The 18458-nt window shown below is 42.2% G+C and overlaps 1 protein-coding gene and 1 pseudogene across 1 annotated transcript in view; one reads left to right on the top strand and one right to left on the bottom strand.

The window, feature by feature from the left end:
• Hsd17b12 (hydroxysteroid 17-beta dehydrogenase 12) overlaps positions 1-14276 on the top strand; it is a 129981-nt gene extending 115705 nt beyond the window's left edge. The window contains exons 9-11 of the mRNA XM_021627339.2: positions 849-914; positions 12891-13040; positions 13313-14276. Of these exons, the coding sequence (XP_021483014.1) occupies positions 849-914; positions 12891-13040; positions 13313-13417 (321 nt within the window). The 3' untranslated portion in view covers positions 13418-14276. The remainder of the gene's footprint in view (positions 1-848; positions 915-12890; positions 13041-13312) is intronic.
• A 1206-nt stretch (positions 14277-15482) lies between these two features.
• On the bottom strand, positions 15483-16611 carry LOC110540484 (cellular tumor antigen p53-like; annotated as a pseudogene).
• Between the last annotated feature and the right edge of the window lie 1847 nt (positions 16612-18458).

The raw sequence follows: 18458 nt of genomic DNA on the forward strand, positions 1-18458 counted from the left end.
AACATTCTGAAGGGGGGAAAAAAGGATCATTTTAGTTGTTGAAATTAAGCACAAGGCTTTGGGGAAAATAAGTAAGCCATAATACATAATAAGAACTTACACTATGTCAGAGAAGGAAAAGTGCAAAACACACCTTTTCGTTGAGAAAACTTAGTCATTGCTGTCTTCTGAGTCCTGCACAGCCCCTCAGCCCCCCTGATCTGTTTTCTCTGTGGCCAGAACGTATTATCAACATGTGTAATCAACATCTTGTCTTAGAATTCCCTATCTGGAAATCTCCGTGGATGTAGACTATTCCCAGTGGAGACCTTCATTGGGTTGTTATTGAACTTGGCATTTTAAGCCTGATACAGAGTCCACATTTGAAAACCATGGCCTGCATGGTTTACAGATAGCTTCACAGTTGCATTATCAGATGGGCTCTTGCCTTCACTTCTCAGATCATAGACACTTCTCTGTGTCACAGGACCCAGCAGCAAAACAGAACTGAACAGGATTCACTCTGGGTTTCTGCTAGAGTGGCAAGTAGAAAATCAAATTAAATTCTTTGTTATATAATGAAAAAAAAATTTCTGTTCTTTGGGAAATAATTTTTTTTGGGAGGGACTCTTTTCTCATTAACTCAAAAATTGGGCTAAATATTACTTTTGGTAAGATAATGTCATTTATGTCAGAAAAATCTCCTAAGGTTTTAAGGCGTTTTTGTCTCTTCTGCATTTGAAGTGAAAGGAATGACTAGATACAGTAGTGTTAAATGGTTAATTTATTATTTGTTGTTTCCATGGCTACACTCCAGGCAGATTGATGTAATATATGTGTTTTCTTTCTCCCTCCTACCTCCCTCCTAGGCTTTTGTAGATTTCTTCTCTCAGTGCCTCCACGAGGAGTATAAGAGCAAGGGCATCTTTGTGCAAGTAAGTGGAGTTTGTTTCAGTTAAGTAGCCCTGTTTTTGTGTGGTTTCCACAGCAACAGTTGCTGTCTTGGCAACGAAAGAAAATCACATTCCTCGGTAAGCAATTGTGACGTGAGCACTCCCTTAGAGACATGGTTTCTTTTCCCTTATGCTCTTAGGTCTAGATTTTTAAAAATTACTTCCTCAAATTTTTAATTAGGATACCTGAACTAGAACTAAATATTAACAGTTGAAGCATCATTATTGTGAATTCTCACAGTTTATTTTGAGACAGTCTAACTCTTTAAAATTGTGGTAGAAAATAGATATCATAGAACTTAGTGTTTCAACATCTGTAAGCATGCAGCTCAGTGCCATGAGTATATTCACCATTGGACAATCACTGACACCATTCCTCTAGAACTTTTCTTCATCTCTCCAAACTGAAATTGTAGACCATTAAACATTAACCCTCCTTTCTCTTTCCCCCAGCCCCTGGCAACCACCCTTTTATTTTCTGTCTCCCTGACATTACCTGTTCTTAGTCCATCCTGTGAATAGAATCATACAATGCTTTGTCTTCTGTAATCAGCTCACTTAGTGTGTTATCTTAGGCCCTTTTCACACAGCACAGAATGGGGTTGTGTTAAGACAGTTAACCTGTTTTCCCATGTTGATCCAGGACTCCAATCCAGGTCCATTTGTTGTTAGAGCACCTGTTCCTACCACTAGGCTACTTGACCCATCTGTGCTTAGGAAATGTTGAAACAAGAAGGTGCTAGGCTACTTGTTGCTGCTGTTTTATATATGTAATCAAGATGGGGATAAGGGTATCTAGCTGGCTTTCTAAGCCTTTTTATTTTCAGCAGTATTAGAGGCAAGTCACCCATCGCGATGAAGGAAAAGATAAACTTCCCTTCAAGTTCCACAAAAAGCTTGCTTCCTCGAGGCCCTTTCCTTAGCTTACTTCGTTGGAATAACTACTGACCACTTACTTGTTGTTGCTTAATTCTTAGCTACCTATATTTGTAGGCTGCATCGTGGGTTTTGTAGAACCCTGAATTTTATATCTGTCTATGATGAGACCATTTCTGATGCTGGTAACTGGAATTGCCCTAAGATTGTGTTTTGGTCACAAGGAAGCCAGTAACACTGGTAGGAGGTGAGGCTCCTGTGCCACTCAATGTTACACGGTTGTTTTTTCTGGTGAACCTGTTATTTTAGTCATGTTTAAAACCCACCAAGACTCAGTCGGAACTCTAAAAGTCCTCTGGCAGGAACCCTGGTGGCTGTTGCTGAAAACTGCCTGTGTTTCAGTGACATGAAGTAGCTAGCATTGCTGTGTAAACAAGGAAACAGTCCAGCTAGTAATCACAACTGTCCTTTTGCTCACTTTCACAGCCTTTTTTCCTAAAAGGTAGTCTCCATAGATACTCTCCCAGTATTAACCTGATTGGATGAGAAACCACCCCAAAGCACATAGTATTTGCCTTCTGAAACATTTTATTATGATTTTATTTGTATTGTATTTGTATTGTTTCCATTAATAAATGTTAAATTATTTAATTTCATACATCATTGTCTTTCCTACTACTATTCACTTGAGATCTAAATTTAGAATGAATTGTTAAGAAAAGGAAAATTCACAGTCATGACGAAAAACATGGCTGTCTTAACTGTGGGAATAGATCCCAGGGCACTGTGTGAAACAGAGAGAGCCCATGTTGAGCCAAAACTTACCTGCTTTTTTCTGGGTGGTCTTTCTGTCTTCCAGGTTAGTGACAGGGGGGAAGAGATTGAATGGCTTGCTCCACCTTCTATTTCATCCCATATTTCTTGGGTCATCTCATGAATACACAGATCCTGTAACCTTGTTAACACACAGATCAGGTACTGGTGGCCTCTCTCACTGGCCTCGGGTGGCTATGCCTGAAGCTTAGTATTGAATTCAGACCACACAAGGCCATCATGTTCTTGCCTACCTATGCTGAGGCTAGAGTAGACCTTGTACTGTCCTCTACATGCTCTGCCCTTTAAGGTACCCATGACTAACTCCTCTTCAGGTCTGTTCCACGTTTCCTCCAACCACCGTTGGTCCCTGAGTCCTTATTTAAGGCCTAGACACTCGATTATGATTCCCTTCTGCTTCCCTGGGCCTCACACGCCTCTGTCCGCTGCTGCCTGGCCTACTCACCAAATTGCCTTTTTGTTTGTTTTGTTGAGACAGTGTCTTACAGTATAGGCTAGGCTGCCTTTGAACTCACAAAGACGCAACTGCCTCTGCCACCTCACTGCTGGAATTTTAAAACCACCATCGCTTCCAGATTTCAGTGTGTTCCTGAACTTACTGTCTCAGCTTTGCTAATGTTCTCACTATTATTATTATCATTTTACAATTGAAGGCCTGTGGGGAAGAGGCAAAGGGAACTTATGCATACACCCTCATGCATTTGCCCAGATTTCATTTTGTTGTTGTTTGAATCCATCTATCATTGCATATATTCTTTGCCTCAAATTCATGAGTGTACATCTGAAAAATAATGCTGTCCTTATTTAACTACAAGAGTTAACAACTTGAGATTGAATGTTGATATGTTATTGACTAGAACATCTGTGCTCAATGTTTCATTTGTTTTTACTTATCTGTTCATTTTTACTTATCTATTCATTCCTTTTTGAGACAAGGCCACACTATGTAGCCCAGGCTGACCTTGAACTCCGTCCTCCTCCCTTTGCCTTTGGTGTGCTGGGATTGTAAGCATGCATCATCATACCCAGACCTCTAATACTCTTTTACAGTGTCCTTTGTTTTGCTGGTGCTGTTGACTGAATGTAGTCTTCTAGGCAAGTGCTCTGCCACTGAGCTATATCTTTCGAGGTAATATTTTCTACTATAGCAAAGCCTTCAGTCTAGAATCAGGTATTCTAGTCACCTCTTTCTTTTGTTTCTTTCAGTCTAGACCCTTGTCACTCCTGTGCCACTGACATGAGCACAGCACTCTTCCCAACTCTTCTGTTTAGAGCATCCCTCACTTAGGACTCATCTGACACGTACTTGTAGGTAGATTCAGGTTATCTTTTCCATTTGTAACAGGAGGGATGTACTGCTGTATCCTTAGGATGCCACATGGGAAGATGGAGGTCTCTGTATATTACACTAATAAGCTGTTAGTTGGGAGACTCTTTAATGTATGTAAATATCCTACTTCCTTAGACATTTACCCTAAATTTAGCATCCTATACTCTTTCTTCACAAACTTGCCTTCTGAAGAGGTAGTTCATCTGGATTTCAGTCATTTCAAAGCCATCGTCAAAAGTCTCCATGAAAGCATGGGACTTCAGTGCTTTCCTGGTCCATCTAGTCTTGTATAAACTCATTTATAACCTGTGTATTTAGAGACAGTGAGGAAAAGACAATGAGCTCAGAGTCAGCAGACTGAGATTATGAGTTCTGCTGTCACTGCTCAGTGGTCATCTGACCTATGCAAAATTTCTTTTTTATTTTATTTTTTATATTAATTACAGTTTATTCACTTTGTATTCCAATTGTAGCCCCCTCCCTCATTCCCTCCCTATCCTCCCTCCCTCCCACTCATGTCCTCCCATGCCCCTCTCCAAGTGCACTGATAGAGAGGCCCTCCTTTCCTTCCATTTGACCCTAACCTATCGGGTCTCATCAGGACTGTCTGCATTGTCTTTCTCTGTGGCCTAGTAAGGCTGCTCTCCCCTCAGAGCCAGCCCCTGAGTTCATGTCAGAGACAGTCCCTGTTCCCATTACTAGGGAACCCACTTGGATACTGAGCTGCCATGGGCTATATCTGTTCAAGGGTTCTATGTCATCTCCATGGATGGTCCTTGGTTGGAGTATCAGTCTCAAAAAAGACCCCTGGTCCCAGATTTCTTGGTTTTGTTGCTCTCCTTGTGGAGCTCCTGTCCCTTCCAGGTCTTTTTTTTTTTTTTTTTTTTTTCCTCTCATAAGATTCCTTTCACTCTACCCAAAGTTTGGTTATGAGTCTCAGCATCTGCTTTGATACGCTGCTGGGTAGAGTCTTTCTGAAGCCCTCTGTGGTAGGCTTCTGTCCTGTTTCCTGTTTCTTCCCTCTTCCGATGTCCATCCCATTTGCCTTTCTGAGTGAGGATTGATCATCTTACCCAGGGCCCTTCTTCTTGCTTAGCTTCTTTAGGTGTACAGATTTTACTGTGTTTATCCTATATTATATGGCTAGTATCCACTTATAAGTGAGTATATACCATGTGTGTCTTTCTGCTTTTGGGATACCTCACTCAGAATGATCTCTTCTAGTTCTCACTATTTGTCTGCAGATTTTATGATTTCCTTGTTTTAAATACCTGAGTAATATTCCATTCTGTAAATATACCACAATTTCTGTATCCATTCCTCCTTTAAGGGACACCTGGATTGTTTCCAGGTTCTGGCTATTACGAGTAAAGCTGCTATGAACATGGTTGAGCAAATTTCCTTGTTGTATACTTGAGCATATTTTGGATAGATGCCTAGGAATGGTATAGGTGGATCTTGAGGAAGCACTGTTCCTAATTGTCTGAGAAAGTGCCAGATTGAATTCCAAAGTGGTTGTACAAGTTTACATTCCCACTAGCAATGGAGGAGGGTTTCCCCTTTCTCCACATCCTCTCCAGCATATATTGTCACTTGAGTTTCTTGATCTTAACTATTCTGATGGGTATAAGGTGAAATCAGATCATCTAGAGGTATCTCCATCCCTGATCTCAAGCTGTGCTACAGAGCAATAGTAATAAAAACTGCATGGTACTGGCATAGAAACAGAATGGTGAATCAATGGAATTGAATAGGAGACCCAGAAATAAACCCACACAACTACAGATACTTGATTTTTGACAAAGAAGCCAAAATCACACAATGGAAAAAAAGACAGCATCTTCAACAAATGCTGGTCTAACTAGATGTCTACATGTAGAAAAATGCAAATAGATCCATATTTATCACCCTGCACAAAACTAAAATCCAAGTGGATCAAAGACATCAACATAAAACCAAACACACTAAATCTGTTAGAAGAAAATATGGGGAAGAGCCTAGAACTCATTGGCACAGGAGACAACTTCCTGAACAGAACACCAACAGCACAGGCTCTAAGATCAACAATCAATAAATGGGTCCTCAATAAAAAGAAACTAAAAAGTTTCTGTAAAGCAAAGAACACTGTCATCAAATCAAAATGACCGCCTACAGACTGGGAAAGGATCTTCACCAACCCTCTATCTGACAGAGAAACACTTAAAGAAATGTTCAACATTCTTAGTCATCAGGGAAATGCAAAGCAAAATTTCGATATAGCGCTTTGAGCCTTAATTTCCGACTTCTGAAGGCAAATGAGATATCTGACTGGTGTGGCATATGTAAAGATATCAAAAACTGGGGAGTGATAGTATGTATAGAAAAGCAAAACAAGAAACAGTAGGAACATGCATTTATGAAGCACCTACAGTATGCCTCGTGCTCACTCTTTATTACCTCATTTGAGCTTGATACTAACCTGACCCCATGTCACAGATTGGAAAATAAAAATTAACAGTTGAATGACTTGCCTAAAATCATAAGTGTCTGCTGTTTGTCAGAAGTAAGGTAACAAAAGGTAAATAAGACTAAAAATTCCTGCCTCAAGGCACACGAGATAGTAGACAGGTATTTAAACACATTACCAATCATGAGCCAAAACAAAAGGTCTCTGTATTATGTTTCAGATCTCTTCAGTCAGGAAGTATGTAAAATGTAAGTTTTGGTGTAACGTTGGGAATATAATTGCAAGAAAGAGAGACAGTGAACAAGAACACAGAGGAGTGCGATGGTTCCCTATAGTGACAGTACTCTAGAAACTGGTGGAGGCTCTACGTCTCAGCAAGTGGAGGAAAGTGTAGGCAAGTTTACTGTCCTCAGCTTGAATAACTGCAAGGCCGAGGGGCTGCAGTCCCTGGTGCTCAATATTGGTGTCTTCTGCACCATGCAGCTCTTCTCCTGAACCTGGCAAAATAGCCCCGAAATGTTACAAACTGAGAGATCAGCTGTCAACTGAAATTGACCCCTAGGGTTTTCTTACCTCACCCTGCATGGCAGGGAAGGAGGAAGCAGAATGGGAAGCATCAACCTGGAGAACCCAGCTGTTGGTTTCTGCTGCCTTCAAGTGGATTTTCTCATCTGAGTGACTCAAAGAATCCACTGAACACCGTGAAGAAGCCAGTGCAGCTACTGCCATACAGTCTTTGAGATGAGAGCTGATCATTAGTGCGCTTTAAAGTGTGTTTTTGATCAGAAAGGATTTGGCTTCTGTGAGATTTAGAATACAGCCGAGACAAATTTAGACAAAAAGCAAATAAATACACTTCAAGGTTTGTCAAAATGTTGTTGCTTATAGTAATCACATAAATCTCTTGAGGTTCAAAGAGCCAGAAAATATTGAGAAATAGCTATCAAAATTGAAAAGAGACAGTCGGGGAGGAGGAGTTCACCTATCAGTGGACTGGGGAAAGGGCTAGGAGGCAAGAGGGAAAGAGGGTGGAACTGGGAGGAGGTGAGGGAAGGGCTACACCTAGGATACAAAGTGAATAAATTGTGTAAAAAAATTCATTATTATAATAAATACATATTGAAAACAGAAAACCCCATCCATTTTTCTTGTTAATTACTACCAACACTAACAGAGGTAATGAAATGTCGTTGGTCCACATGGAGTCCAAATAGAAATATAAAGTGATGCAGGATTCTCTCTGGAAATATAACTGTACCAACTGTGAGAAAATGGACTCCAACCAGCTAAATCTCCGTTGTTGCCAGTGATGACATAGGTTTTGTTTTGTTTTATTCCCCTTGGCTCTTCTGCTATAATCCTTTGCAAGAAGACCCACCTAACTAGGGTCTGGAAGGAACGCCATGTGTCCAGAGGATGAAGGTCCCCAGATGGCTTCTCCACAGGCAGGTCTTCTCTGGACTTGCTGTTGATAGACCTCTCACAGGGCATAGAGATTGAGGCAGGTTCTTTTCACCTTGCTTGTGACCGTACAAGCATTAGGTAACTTAGAAGAGAATTGCTAGTACATGCTAGAGCTCAACTCTCACACTGAGCCTATTTATTTGATCTTCTTCCTAATGTAGTAAAGAGCTGCAGTTGCCCCATCCGCACTGGGATTGGGGGTTTGGATCAGAGTTCTTTACTATAGGTTCTGTACTGTAGGTAGTATACCACAAGCCAGGTTTGAGTTCAGGTTGGTCTGATTTCAACCAGGGCTAGTCATCTTCTTCCCCTATTATCCTGCTGACTCTTTCTTATCTGAAATGCGGTTCATCAGATCACTGAATCAAGTCTATTCTGGAGATGTGGCCAGTCTGGCTGCCTTTCATGACATCACTGCTCTGCTTTAATTTCAGGTGGCATTGTATGTTACTATGGATCATCTTCCTATCTGACCTCCAATGCTAGATAATCAATGTGACATTTGACTCAGCTAGAGTCATTTGGGAAATTTTTCTCACTTGAGAAAATGCACCACTAGATTGATGAGTGATGGGGGCAGGGGTTGGGGCACCTCACACTGAGAAATGCTGCTTTTGGGTTGATGATCCTTGGTGCTATAAGAAAGCAGGCTGATCAAACTGTGAGAAGTAAGCCAATAAGCAGCATTCCTATAGGGCTTCTGCTTTCATTCCTGCCTCTAGGTTCCTGCTCTGCTTGGGTTCCTACCCTGACTCCCCTGGTGATGGATGGACTATAACTGTAAGCTGAAATAAACCCTTTCCTCCACAAGTTGCTTATGGTCACGGTTTTTATCACAGCAGTAGTATCACTAACTAGAGCATCCCCCTATTGTTGTCCTTACTGATAGGCCCTATTGTCTGCTCTCTGTAGCCAGAGTTGATAAAGCAAAATCCAGTCATTTCACTTACCCACATCCTTCAGAGTAAACTCTTGAGTTTTATGACCCATGGTGCTTTGATTTGCACCTTGGCTGGTCACCTCAGTTTAAAAGGCTCTGCAATCAGATATCTCTGGGCTAGCTTCCGTCTCTTTTGTTAGAACATCTCTTATATATGACGTTATCTGAGAGCCCTTTCTTGATAACCTAATTGCAGAAATAGCCTCCAATATCAATGTCCTTTGCCCACATCCCTCTGTAAAATCAGAGACTCTGTTTTTGTACATGTCCTAAGTGCCTAAATGTCTTTTAGGATACATTCAAGTACATTGTTAGATGGGGGTTGTGTAGCTTCAGTTTTCCCTTTTGTTCAGTGAAGATTAGCATACACACACATTCCACATGTTTGAAGGCAGGTTCTTTGCAGGATCAGTAGTTACCCAGAGTGTATTTAAGATTTTCTTTGTGCACACAGTATTGAGCTGAAATGCTAAAATTTATTTCTGATTCAGACACATCAGTCTTCAGGAAGAATCCTTTGACTCAGTACTTTTAGAACGTCTTGAAGTTTTTATAAGAGTTCATATCTACAAGTAGAGAAGTGCAAGTAGCCAAACTACAATGTATGTGTTTAGTCATTCATGTCTTCTGGAGCATTTCAGGTCCTGAGGTTTCAATAAATGAAGACACAGATTTAAAAGAAGTCAAGTTTCCCTAACCTTATAGGAGCCACAGCCTCTGCCTTAACAATTTGTATGGGCTGGAGAGATAGCTCATTCAGTGTGAAGTAAGGCTGGGCACAGTGGCATGTGCCTTTAACCCCAGCTCTGGGGAAAGAAGGAAAGACAGGCAGATTCCTGAAGCCCATTGGCCAGCTTCAGACTCAACAAGAGACAAATGACTGTGCTGACTACTGCCAGCCTAATGCTGAAACTGCCCTGGGGTTGTTTTTGTTAAGCTGTTTAATTTGCTGGACCAGAAGAAAGGTGAGGAAACAGCAAAGGACCACATGAATCTAGAGACAGCACAAACTTAGATGCCACATGTGGACTCTTGTTCAAAAGAGCAAAAGCCTGCTTCCTCTTGATCCTCATTTCCCCTAAGCACTGTCATGGAAAGTTCTGATCATTTTTAGGTTTGAGAAGGCTTATTTAGTTCACAGTTGGCTCTGCCATGTGGAATTCCAAGACTCAATGTTTGACTCTTACACATTTGCCATGTGGCTTCAGGCATCCTTCTTTGCACTCGCCGTGGCATCCAGATGTAATGCCTTTCCTGCCCTGAACCAAGACTCCACAGCATGTCTCTATGAAGCCCATAGTCCAAGCAGTCTACTCCAGCAAATAAGTGGAAAACGCATACCACATTGTGGTCTCCAGGCCCTTCTTTATTTTAATAAGCTGAGGAGAGACACAGCAGCACCAGCATTTGTCTTATGGTCTAACTAATTTTTTTTCAGTTTGAGATTCTAAATTTGGAAATCAGAATACTTGCCCACAGCTGTGGCTGTCAGGCTGTTTCTGAGGGAGCAAAATTTGTACTGGTGACTTGTTGAGCGTAAATGACTTTCAAGTTTAATTCTATTGAAAAACTTTGTTAAAGTATAGGTATATTTCTGATTTTTACCATAGTGTTTTCCTGCATAGGCAGAAGATGGATTAATTATTGTTTCTTGAGCATTTATTTACTTTGATGGCTTTTGATGTTTAAAAAAAATGTCTATACTTTTCCATTATCTTTACATATTCCTTTTCAATACCCTTCACATCTAGATCAATAGGTTTGCTTTGTCGAGGCAGATAATTTTACTGAAGCTTCAGAATATTGAAAATGTTGCCTCATGGGAAAGGGCCTTGGTACTGCTCAGTCTTGTGCATGTGAGATGCTGGCCTGTCCTGTCGTCAGTGGGTCTTCACTGCCCGGCTGTGTACCATGCTTTCAGTGCTGAGCATGGAGGTGGGGACAGCTGCCGTCTTGAGCTTGTGTTCTAGAACTTGCCTGGTACTTGGATTTGTCTTCTTTTTGACTGGACCACACCCCTTGCAGTACCCTGAAAATGCCTTGCTCTTCAGTTTTTCTTCTTTGCTCCTGTTTTTTTACCTCTTTACCTAGCTGACTCCTCTACTTCCTTTAGGGCCTAGTTCCAAAGCTGTTTGGTTTCTGAATCCTTCACACTTCAGTAGGCCACTAATAGCCACCTTGATTTTATATCCAGGTGACATACACAAACCTTCCAGCCTAGAATTTCCATTTCTTGGCTGGGAAGATGTAACTTGACTAGGAATTCTGCCCAGGCCTGTCTGTCCCTGCCCCCCATAGCTGGAGGCTCCTTCAGAACCCCACCATAGGCTAGCTGAACCCTGAAGCCATGGGTTATCTTGTGGTGCCACCATGTGGTTCAGTCAGGCAGTGCAACTGAATTCTGGAATATCAGAATAGTACAGTTTATGCTGCTTATATGTTCTGAGAGAGCAAAAGGGTGGATGAAAGAAAGTGCAGATCATTCTGCATAGGTAAAAGGCATAGTTACAGACTGGCTTATCTCTGGAGTTCAAGACTTCCCAGCACCCCTTGTAGACTGTGTTGTCCAGAAAGGTCTTCTCAGTAATACTTTTGACCAGGAAAAAAAAAGATGAGGAAAGCTGTGCACGTCCATGTTTTTACCTGCTGTCAGAGTTTATACCGTTCAGTCTATCAACCTGAGTCTTCCCCAGCCTGCCTTCATTCTGATAGAAGAAAATGGACCAAAGACTTGACAAAACATTTGCTTATTAAAAAGAGATGTATACTAATATTTCCAATAAAGAAATCCTCAGAAGTCAGATTACATAATCAAAGTCATCCCAGCGGTTGGTGGGCTGTAGTGACTGGATACTTAGTGTGGGGTTTGTCTCTTGCAAGGGTGAGGAAGATGGAGAATGGCACCAGTTAGACCTTTGCGGTTCGGGCTCTTAGAGGGGTTGAAGATTCAGCTCACACACTAAGGATGGTGAGCTGTATTCTTTGACTTATACTTGAAATGTTTTTTAAAAATACAAATATAAAAAAAATACAAATATATATAAAACTGCAGAGTCTCAGCAGAAAAGAATTTAAAGTGTGAATGACGGGAGCTTTATTTGTAACATAAGTTTTTTTTTTTTCCATTCATTTTAACTATATGTTGAACTGTTTTGTTTGTTTGTTTGTTTAATTAGCATTGATAATGGACCTCAGGTCGATGGACCTTTCTTTTCACACTTGTGAGGGGAACAAGTGTTTGGTGTGCTACTGTACACCTGAGGTCTTTTGGACCACATAGGAACCTTTTTCATCACAACTCCAAGAACTCATTACAATAGGGGTTCCTTGTGGTCTGTGTTGCATCACACTCAGACCACAGGGCGCATATGCAGTGGAGAGCCTAGCATTCATAAAATACCTAGAAACGCTCATGTCTGGATTTCCCACCCTACACCTGTCCTGTCAAGCAACATCTAGTCACCCAGGCTATTATTATACCCTCTCTTCCCAAAACAGAAGGGAGCAAAAAAGATGTGGTTCTGTCTTCACAGAAACAGGACATTAAGACACCAGGGAAGAGAAGTGGTGGCTGAAGGCTAGGAAAGTGAAATGTTTCGTTTCGAGGGACAAAAGCTCATAGAACAAGCGTAACTCACCAGGCGTGATGGAGCAAAGTTGTCCCCGTCGGACACTAGAAACTCAGTGCGGCTTGACCGCACAGCAGAGTCCCACTTGACTGACAGGAAGAATCCCCTGAGCCTCAGCTCCGTGCTTTCCTTTTAAAGGTTCAGAAATCGTTGCTTCTGCCTATTCTCATGTTTCCCCGCCTCTAATTCTCTTTCACCAACAGGTCAGCATTGTATTACAGTTCATGATTTTGCCGTTATATGTTCTGTGAAGTTGACTTTAGGCAGTAGCGTGTCTCTCCCCACTTCTCTAAAGATACAAACTCTAGATTTCATGAGGATGCTTCTACTACCACCAACAGTCAGGCAGGCATCATGCTCAGTTCTGAGTTGGTAGCCTTCCTAATCAGTGGCATGTTTTGTTGTTTTGTTTTGTTTTACATGTGGGGATCCTTTCTAGAGTGTCCTGCCATTCTATGTAGCTACAAAGCTGGCAAAAATACGGAAGCCAACTTTGGATAAGCCCTCTGCAGAGACATTTGTGAAGTCTGCAATAAAAACAGTAGGCTTGCAGTCCCGAACCACTGGATATGTGATCCACGCCCTCTTGGTATGTACATTCCTAAATCTTGACCATATTTTCCAGTTTGGGCCTTTCTTTTTATATCATCTCTTAAAATCAAGACATATACTTTGCCAGACAAAGTGGTCCACATCTTCGATTCTAAAAAAAGACTTACTTGATTTAAAATGGTGTGCTTCAGAACTTTAATCTCTGTCATGACCGTGTGGAGAATGGAAGGTGGCTGATAGGCTCCACTCGCGTTCGCGTTAGCTCAGGTGCGGCCTGTGCTTATCTGTCTCCCCCATTTCTTTCCCTAGGGCTTAATAAGCTCAATCTTGCCTCGTTGGATTTATTTTAAAATAACCATTGGTCTCAACAAGTCTGTGCGGAATCGCTTTCTGAAGAAAACTAAGAAGAACTAAATGCTGATGAGCCACTGAGCCCCTTGGCCAGAGAGTTGGGCCTGCACACACCTGGCTGTTCCCAGAGTCTCTGCTGTTATCTCAGTAATTACTAACATGGCGTAATTGGAGGAAAACAAACTTGTTTTAGAGGCTCCTAACAAATATTCTGGATACAAGTAGTAGTAATTTGAAGTTTAACATAAATACTTTTGCCAAATGTATAGACCGCTTTGACAGAAAGGAACAAATCCTGGAATGACAGAGGTAGACACAGAATCCCTCTGGTCCAGAATACCAATGATCACCTTATATTTTGTCTGGAACCTACTGGACGGTGGTGTAATGACTACCTAATTTTTTATTTGCTTAGCGTCAGAGGGAATGAGGATTAATTGAATTTTTTTTTTTTTTTTTAATGGATGGACACAATGCAGTTTATGTGGATTTCTGTAAGGGTTTCTAAATGTGTGTTCCAGCTCATGTGTTTATATGGACCTATTCTCAAAAGTAGCTAAGACAAAGAGAATTGAAATACAGAGTTGTTTCTCACACATAAGTGCACAAAATGTTATTCTTATAACACATACTGTGTCTACTCTATTCAAATGTTTGTAAATATTGAATACTAGTGAGACAGAAATGTAAAGGTGAGTGGGCAAAAGTGAACACCAAGACCAAAGACATCCTGTGGTACCACTGAAACCCAGCAAAGCAGTCTGTGTGCACACGCAGCCCTCTTCATGTCTCCATTGCGCCCATACTGCTCATTTGGGATGGCAGACTCCTTCTATGGTAGTGATCAATCATGGAAAGTTGTTCTAAGTTCATGTCCCATTAGAATTTCTATATCTGCTTTTAATAAAGAATGACGTAACCATGGTGTTGCATGAAAGTGTATTTGTGATGGGGGAAACTAAAGCCCGAGCTATGCTGCCTTAAAGTAAGCTCAGGCTGACGACAGGTGTCAGAGCGTGCACGTGCTGCAGAATGCAGTACGGACAGTCACTGTGTGCATAGGCTTCGATTCCTAGTTTGAACGTCCACCAGCCTACTTAAAATGTTTAATTGATTGAAGTGTTTAAATATTTCAGATTGCTAGTTTCACCAGCCAGGAAAACAACTGTGGGGTACAAAATCTGTTTCCCATAGAAGGTAGCTGTAATCCTAGCTGGAGACTCTTTGGCATCTTCAAAACTTCCCTGTTTTGGCCTTAGTTGCCTCAGTGTGTCAAACATTCTCTTGTGTTTAATACTCCAGGATGAAAGTGATAACAGGCAAAAATAAATTTCAAGTAAGTGCCTTGAAAAGAAAAGTTTTCCTAAAACCATGTACTTGAAGTCACTTAAACAGTGAAGCATATTTTGTAGGGTCACAAAGTTCAGCTTTCTACTGACAACTTGATTGATTGAGTGATAACAAAATTTTATTGTAAAATAAGGAATTGATACATAAAAAGGGGTACAAAAGAGGAAAAGGTTTGGCATTTACAGACAGGCTTTGCAGGGTTAGAAGAAACTGATCCTGAGGACAGGGTGGAAAGAAAATGGGTCTTGTTGGATAGGGACCTTACGAGAGCCCAAGATGTATCCTACAGGGTATGGGAGTGGGTAAGATTTTATTTTAGGTGCCAACAAGGGACTGGGTAGGATTTTGCTGGCCCAGCAGAGACCAGGCAACTACCAACCCACTCCCCAACTCAGGCTATGAACTAGCACTCCCCAAGGGGGCTGAGTCCTAGCAAAAAGGTAATGAAAGGCAGGGGAAGGTACAAACATTATTTTGTCAACTCTTACAACAAGTCCTGAGAAGTAGGTATACTAATAACATTTTATAGATGTGTCTATTCAAGTTGGGAGAAAGTAAACTCAGGCAGAATTTGGTGGAGCCATCACCACTGCCCATTGCCAGTTGTAAACTCCAACCCCACCTACAAGAATTTCTTCCTCCCTTCAAGCCTTCATGCTGCTGCATCCCATCATCCTCCCTAGATACATGATGACAGATCAATGCAAGCGGGGGCTCAAGCACCCAAGTCATAAAATGGTAGGACAGGAGGGACTGGGGTGGGAGGAAGTAGAAGGTGTCAGTCTGAGTCAGGCTCCTCTCTCTTGATCATTAGATTTTTATAAGGGGAGGTAGACTGGCCCTCCTTGTCTTCAGGTAGCTGGAGTGAGCTCTGCTGTCTCCCGACTCCTCTGCAGCCTGAGCATCCTTGAATTCCAAGGCCTCATTCAGTACTTGGAATATCTTGAATCATTCACGTCCATGGATCTTAAGGGTTAAATCTTTTCCATCAAGCAATCTTCTCTCTGGCTGGGGAGCGGAGCTTAGTGGACACTACTGGTGGACAGTGCTCTCTTAGCACTCTCTTAGGGCAGCTCTGGGCAAGGTTCTCCCTTTTTTTCAGAAGTGTTTTTCCTCTGTATAATGGTCCCTCCCAGGACAGACATAAGCACGAACCTCGAAGCTGTTCCATCCTAGCAGGTTCCCACTGCTGTCTTCTAGTGTGGTGATGGTAAGGACAGTCAGATGGGTCATGGCCCCCATGCAGGAGCGCTGTACATGTAGTGGATGGTGGTACAGTTAGAGCCAACCTCAGCTTGTTCATACGGTACCACCACACTGCTGAAATGTCTGCCTGTCCACGTACTCAACATGCGAATTTCCTTTGCGCTTGGATGAGAGCCAGGCCATCTCCGTCAGAGCAGGGCTCATGGTGAGGGCAGGTCTGCCGTATGTCATGAGATCTTGTAGATGGCCATGGCATGGACGCAGGTGCCAGGTGGAGGTATGAAGTTGACCCACGGCTGCACAGGGTATGTCTTTGCCAGCTAGTAGAATAGCTTATTGAGGGAAGAGGAGTACATGCATGTGACAGATTTGGCTGTCCCTGAGTGCAGGAAGCCCAGACAAACCATAGTAACCCTGGACAGTTTGGGGAAAGGGGGTAGAAGATGTCAGGTGCCAGGGAGTGGCTGATGCAGGAGCCTCACTTCTAGGGTCCTCTGCTACAAGAGCTGCTGACACCTGAAGGGCTTCACCTGGGCCTCCTAACCAAGTTGTAATATCTGGGGCAGGCGCAGATCTTCCATGGAATCAAATGGCCGCAAGTGGACCAAACGTTCTTGGAGGAAAAGTAGTTTCCAGAAGTCTAAAAATGTCTCTTGACTCAGAGGGGTCTCAATGCTGGGATCTGACTGTGGATCTTCCATATCAGTATCCAAGAATTCAGCCAGGCTGCTATGTACTCTTGCCGAGGCTGCTCCTGCTCCATCTTTATCAACATGGCTCCGTTGACAACTTTCTATTTTCTGTTCTCACCCATGCTAGGTCTCACGTATCCCATGCTGGCCTCAAACTAGCTTTGTACCAGAGGATTGCCTTGGTTTTGGAATCCTCCTACCTCTACCTTACAAGTGCTTGAATTAAAGGTTAAAGACAACCTCCTGGTTCTCTTTTGAGTTAATGTTTATAGTTTTGCTCTTGATGGTACTGGAGACTGACCCAAGGGCCTCAGGCATTCTATGTTAATGCTTTACTGCTGACCTGTATCGCAAGTATGACCTATTCGATGCCAGCCTGGGCTACATAGCAAGATTATGGTTTGGTTTTTGGGTTTGTTTGTTTCTTTAGAATTTCATACATACACATAATAGAAATATGATCATATCCACCCCCTATTGCTGCTTTCCAGCTCTCCCAATACAAACCTCATGAACCTAAAGAGATGTGACTATGGAGTACGGCATGTAATCCCATATTGGATCCTATTTGATATTACTCAGTTTAACACAAGACTGCTGATACAATTTGAGTACAGGGCAGCAAATTAGCTTCCCAAGTTTGGATAATTATGCTTCGGTGACTTGATAAACACACTGCCACCCCACCCTCCTTTTTAAGTGTGCTGTGATATTCTTCAGGGAGAATGGGACATTGTATGTGCAACAAGATATCCCCCAAGTCAAAACAAAAACACTAAAATACATGCAGAGAGAGTGATAACACAGAGCATTAACATGTGGAGAGTCTAGTTGAAAGTATTTGTAAATTGTACCGCTTGTGAATTTCCTGTAAACCTGGAATTTGAAAATAAAGGCTAAACAGCTTCTGTTAAAAGCCCAACGAGCTGCAAACTGATGAGCTCTGCCTCAGCCAGGACACCTGAAAGATGGAAGCAGTACCTGTCTCCTCTCTTAAAAGCATCAAGCAATACCTTTGAAGTACTGAGAACCCAGCCTAGTACAGAGTGTGTCATTACTGTAGTGTGCTGAATAACAGCCCTCAGGCACTGCCCTATGATACGTCACCTTACATGAAAAGGGGTCTTTGTAGATGTGGTTAGGAATCTTGAGACTGAGCTGGGCACTGTGCAGGTGTGTATTCCAAGCACTCAGGGAGGCAGAGGCAGGTGGATCTCTCTGAGTTCAAGTTCAGCCTGGTCTACAAAGTGAGTCCAGGACAGCCAAGGCCACACAGAGAAACCTGTCTCAAAACACATACACGCACGTGCATGCATACTTGGTGAACTATAAAATAATAAATTTCTGTTTTAAAGGACTGGCTTTGTGATCACTTGTTACTGTAGCTTTTGAAAACTAATGAAAACACCTGCCATCTATTTCTGCCCACTAGAAACCTTTAGAAACTTGTTTTGTGTCCAGGTGTGGCCAGTTTTTTTAAATGTTCCAAATGCACCTAGGAGGGTTTTTCTGCTCTTGCTCAAGCCGATCTTTGCTTATGCAGGCAACCCAGATTAAACTCAGTGAGACACACACAAAAAGACATAAGATTGGGGGGGGGAGGGCTTGGGAAGAGGGTGGTCAGTGGGAGTGGAAGGGCATAAAAGAATAATGGGATATGATCAAAATACATTATATGGGGGCTTTAATTAGGGAGGGGAGTTTAACAGTAAGGATGAATGAAGATTTTTGCAAGGAAGTCATACCACTACCTACCGGAAGTACCTATAGTGCATGTCAGTCTGCATGCATGTGCAAATATAGATTAAATGGAATTTCCCCATCTGGGTTAGCAGTGCTCTCCCCAGAAGCCACCA

The sequence above is a fragment of the Meriones unguiculatus genome, chromosome 18 (genome assembly GCF_030254825.1).
Source record: "Meriones unguiculatus strain TT.TT164.6M chromosome 18, Bangor_MerUng_6.1, whole genome shotgun sequence".
Taxonomy (NCBI): Eukaryota; Metazoa; Chordata; class Mammalia; order Rodentia; family Muridae; genus Meriones; species Meriones unguiculatus.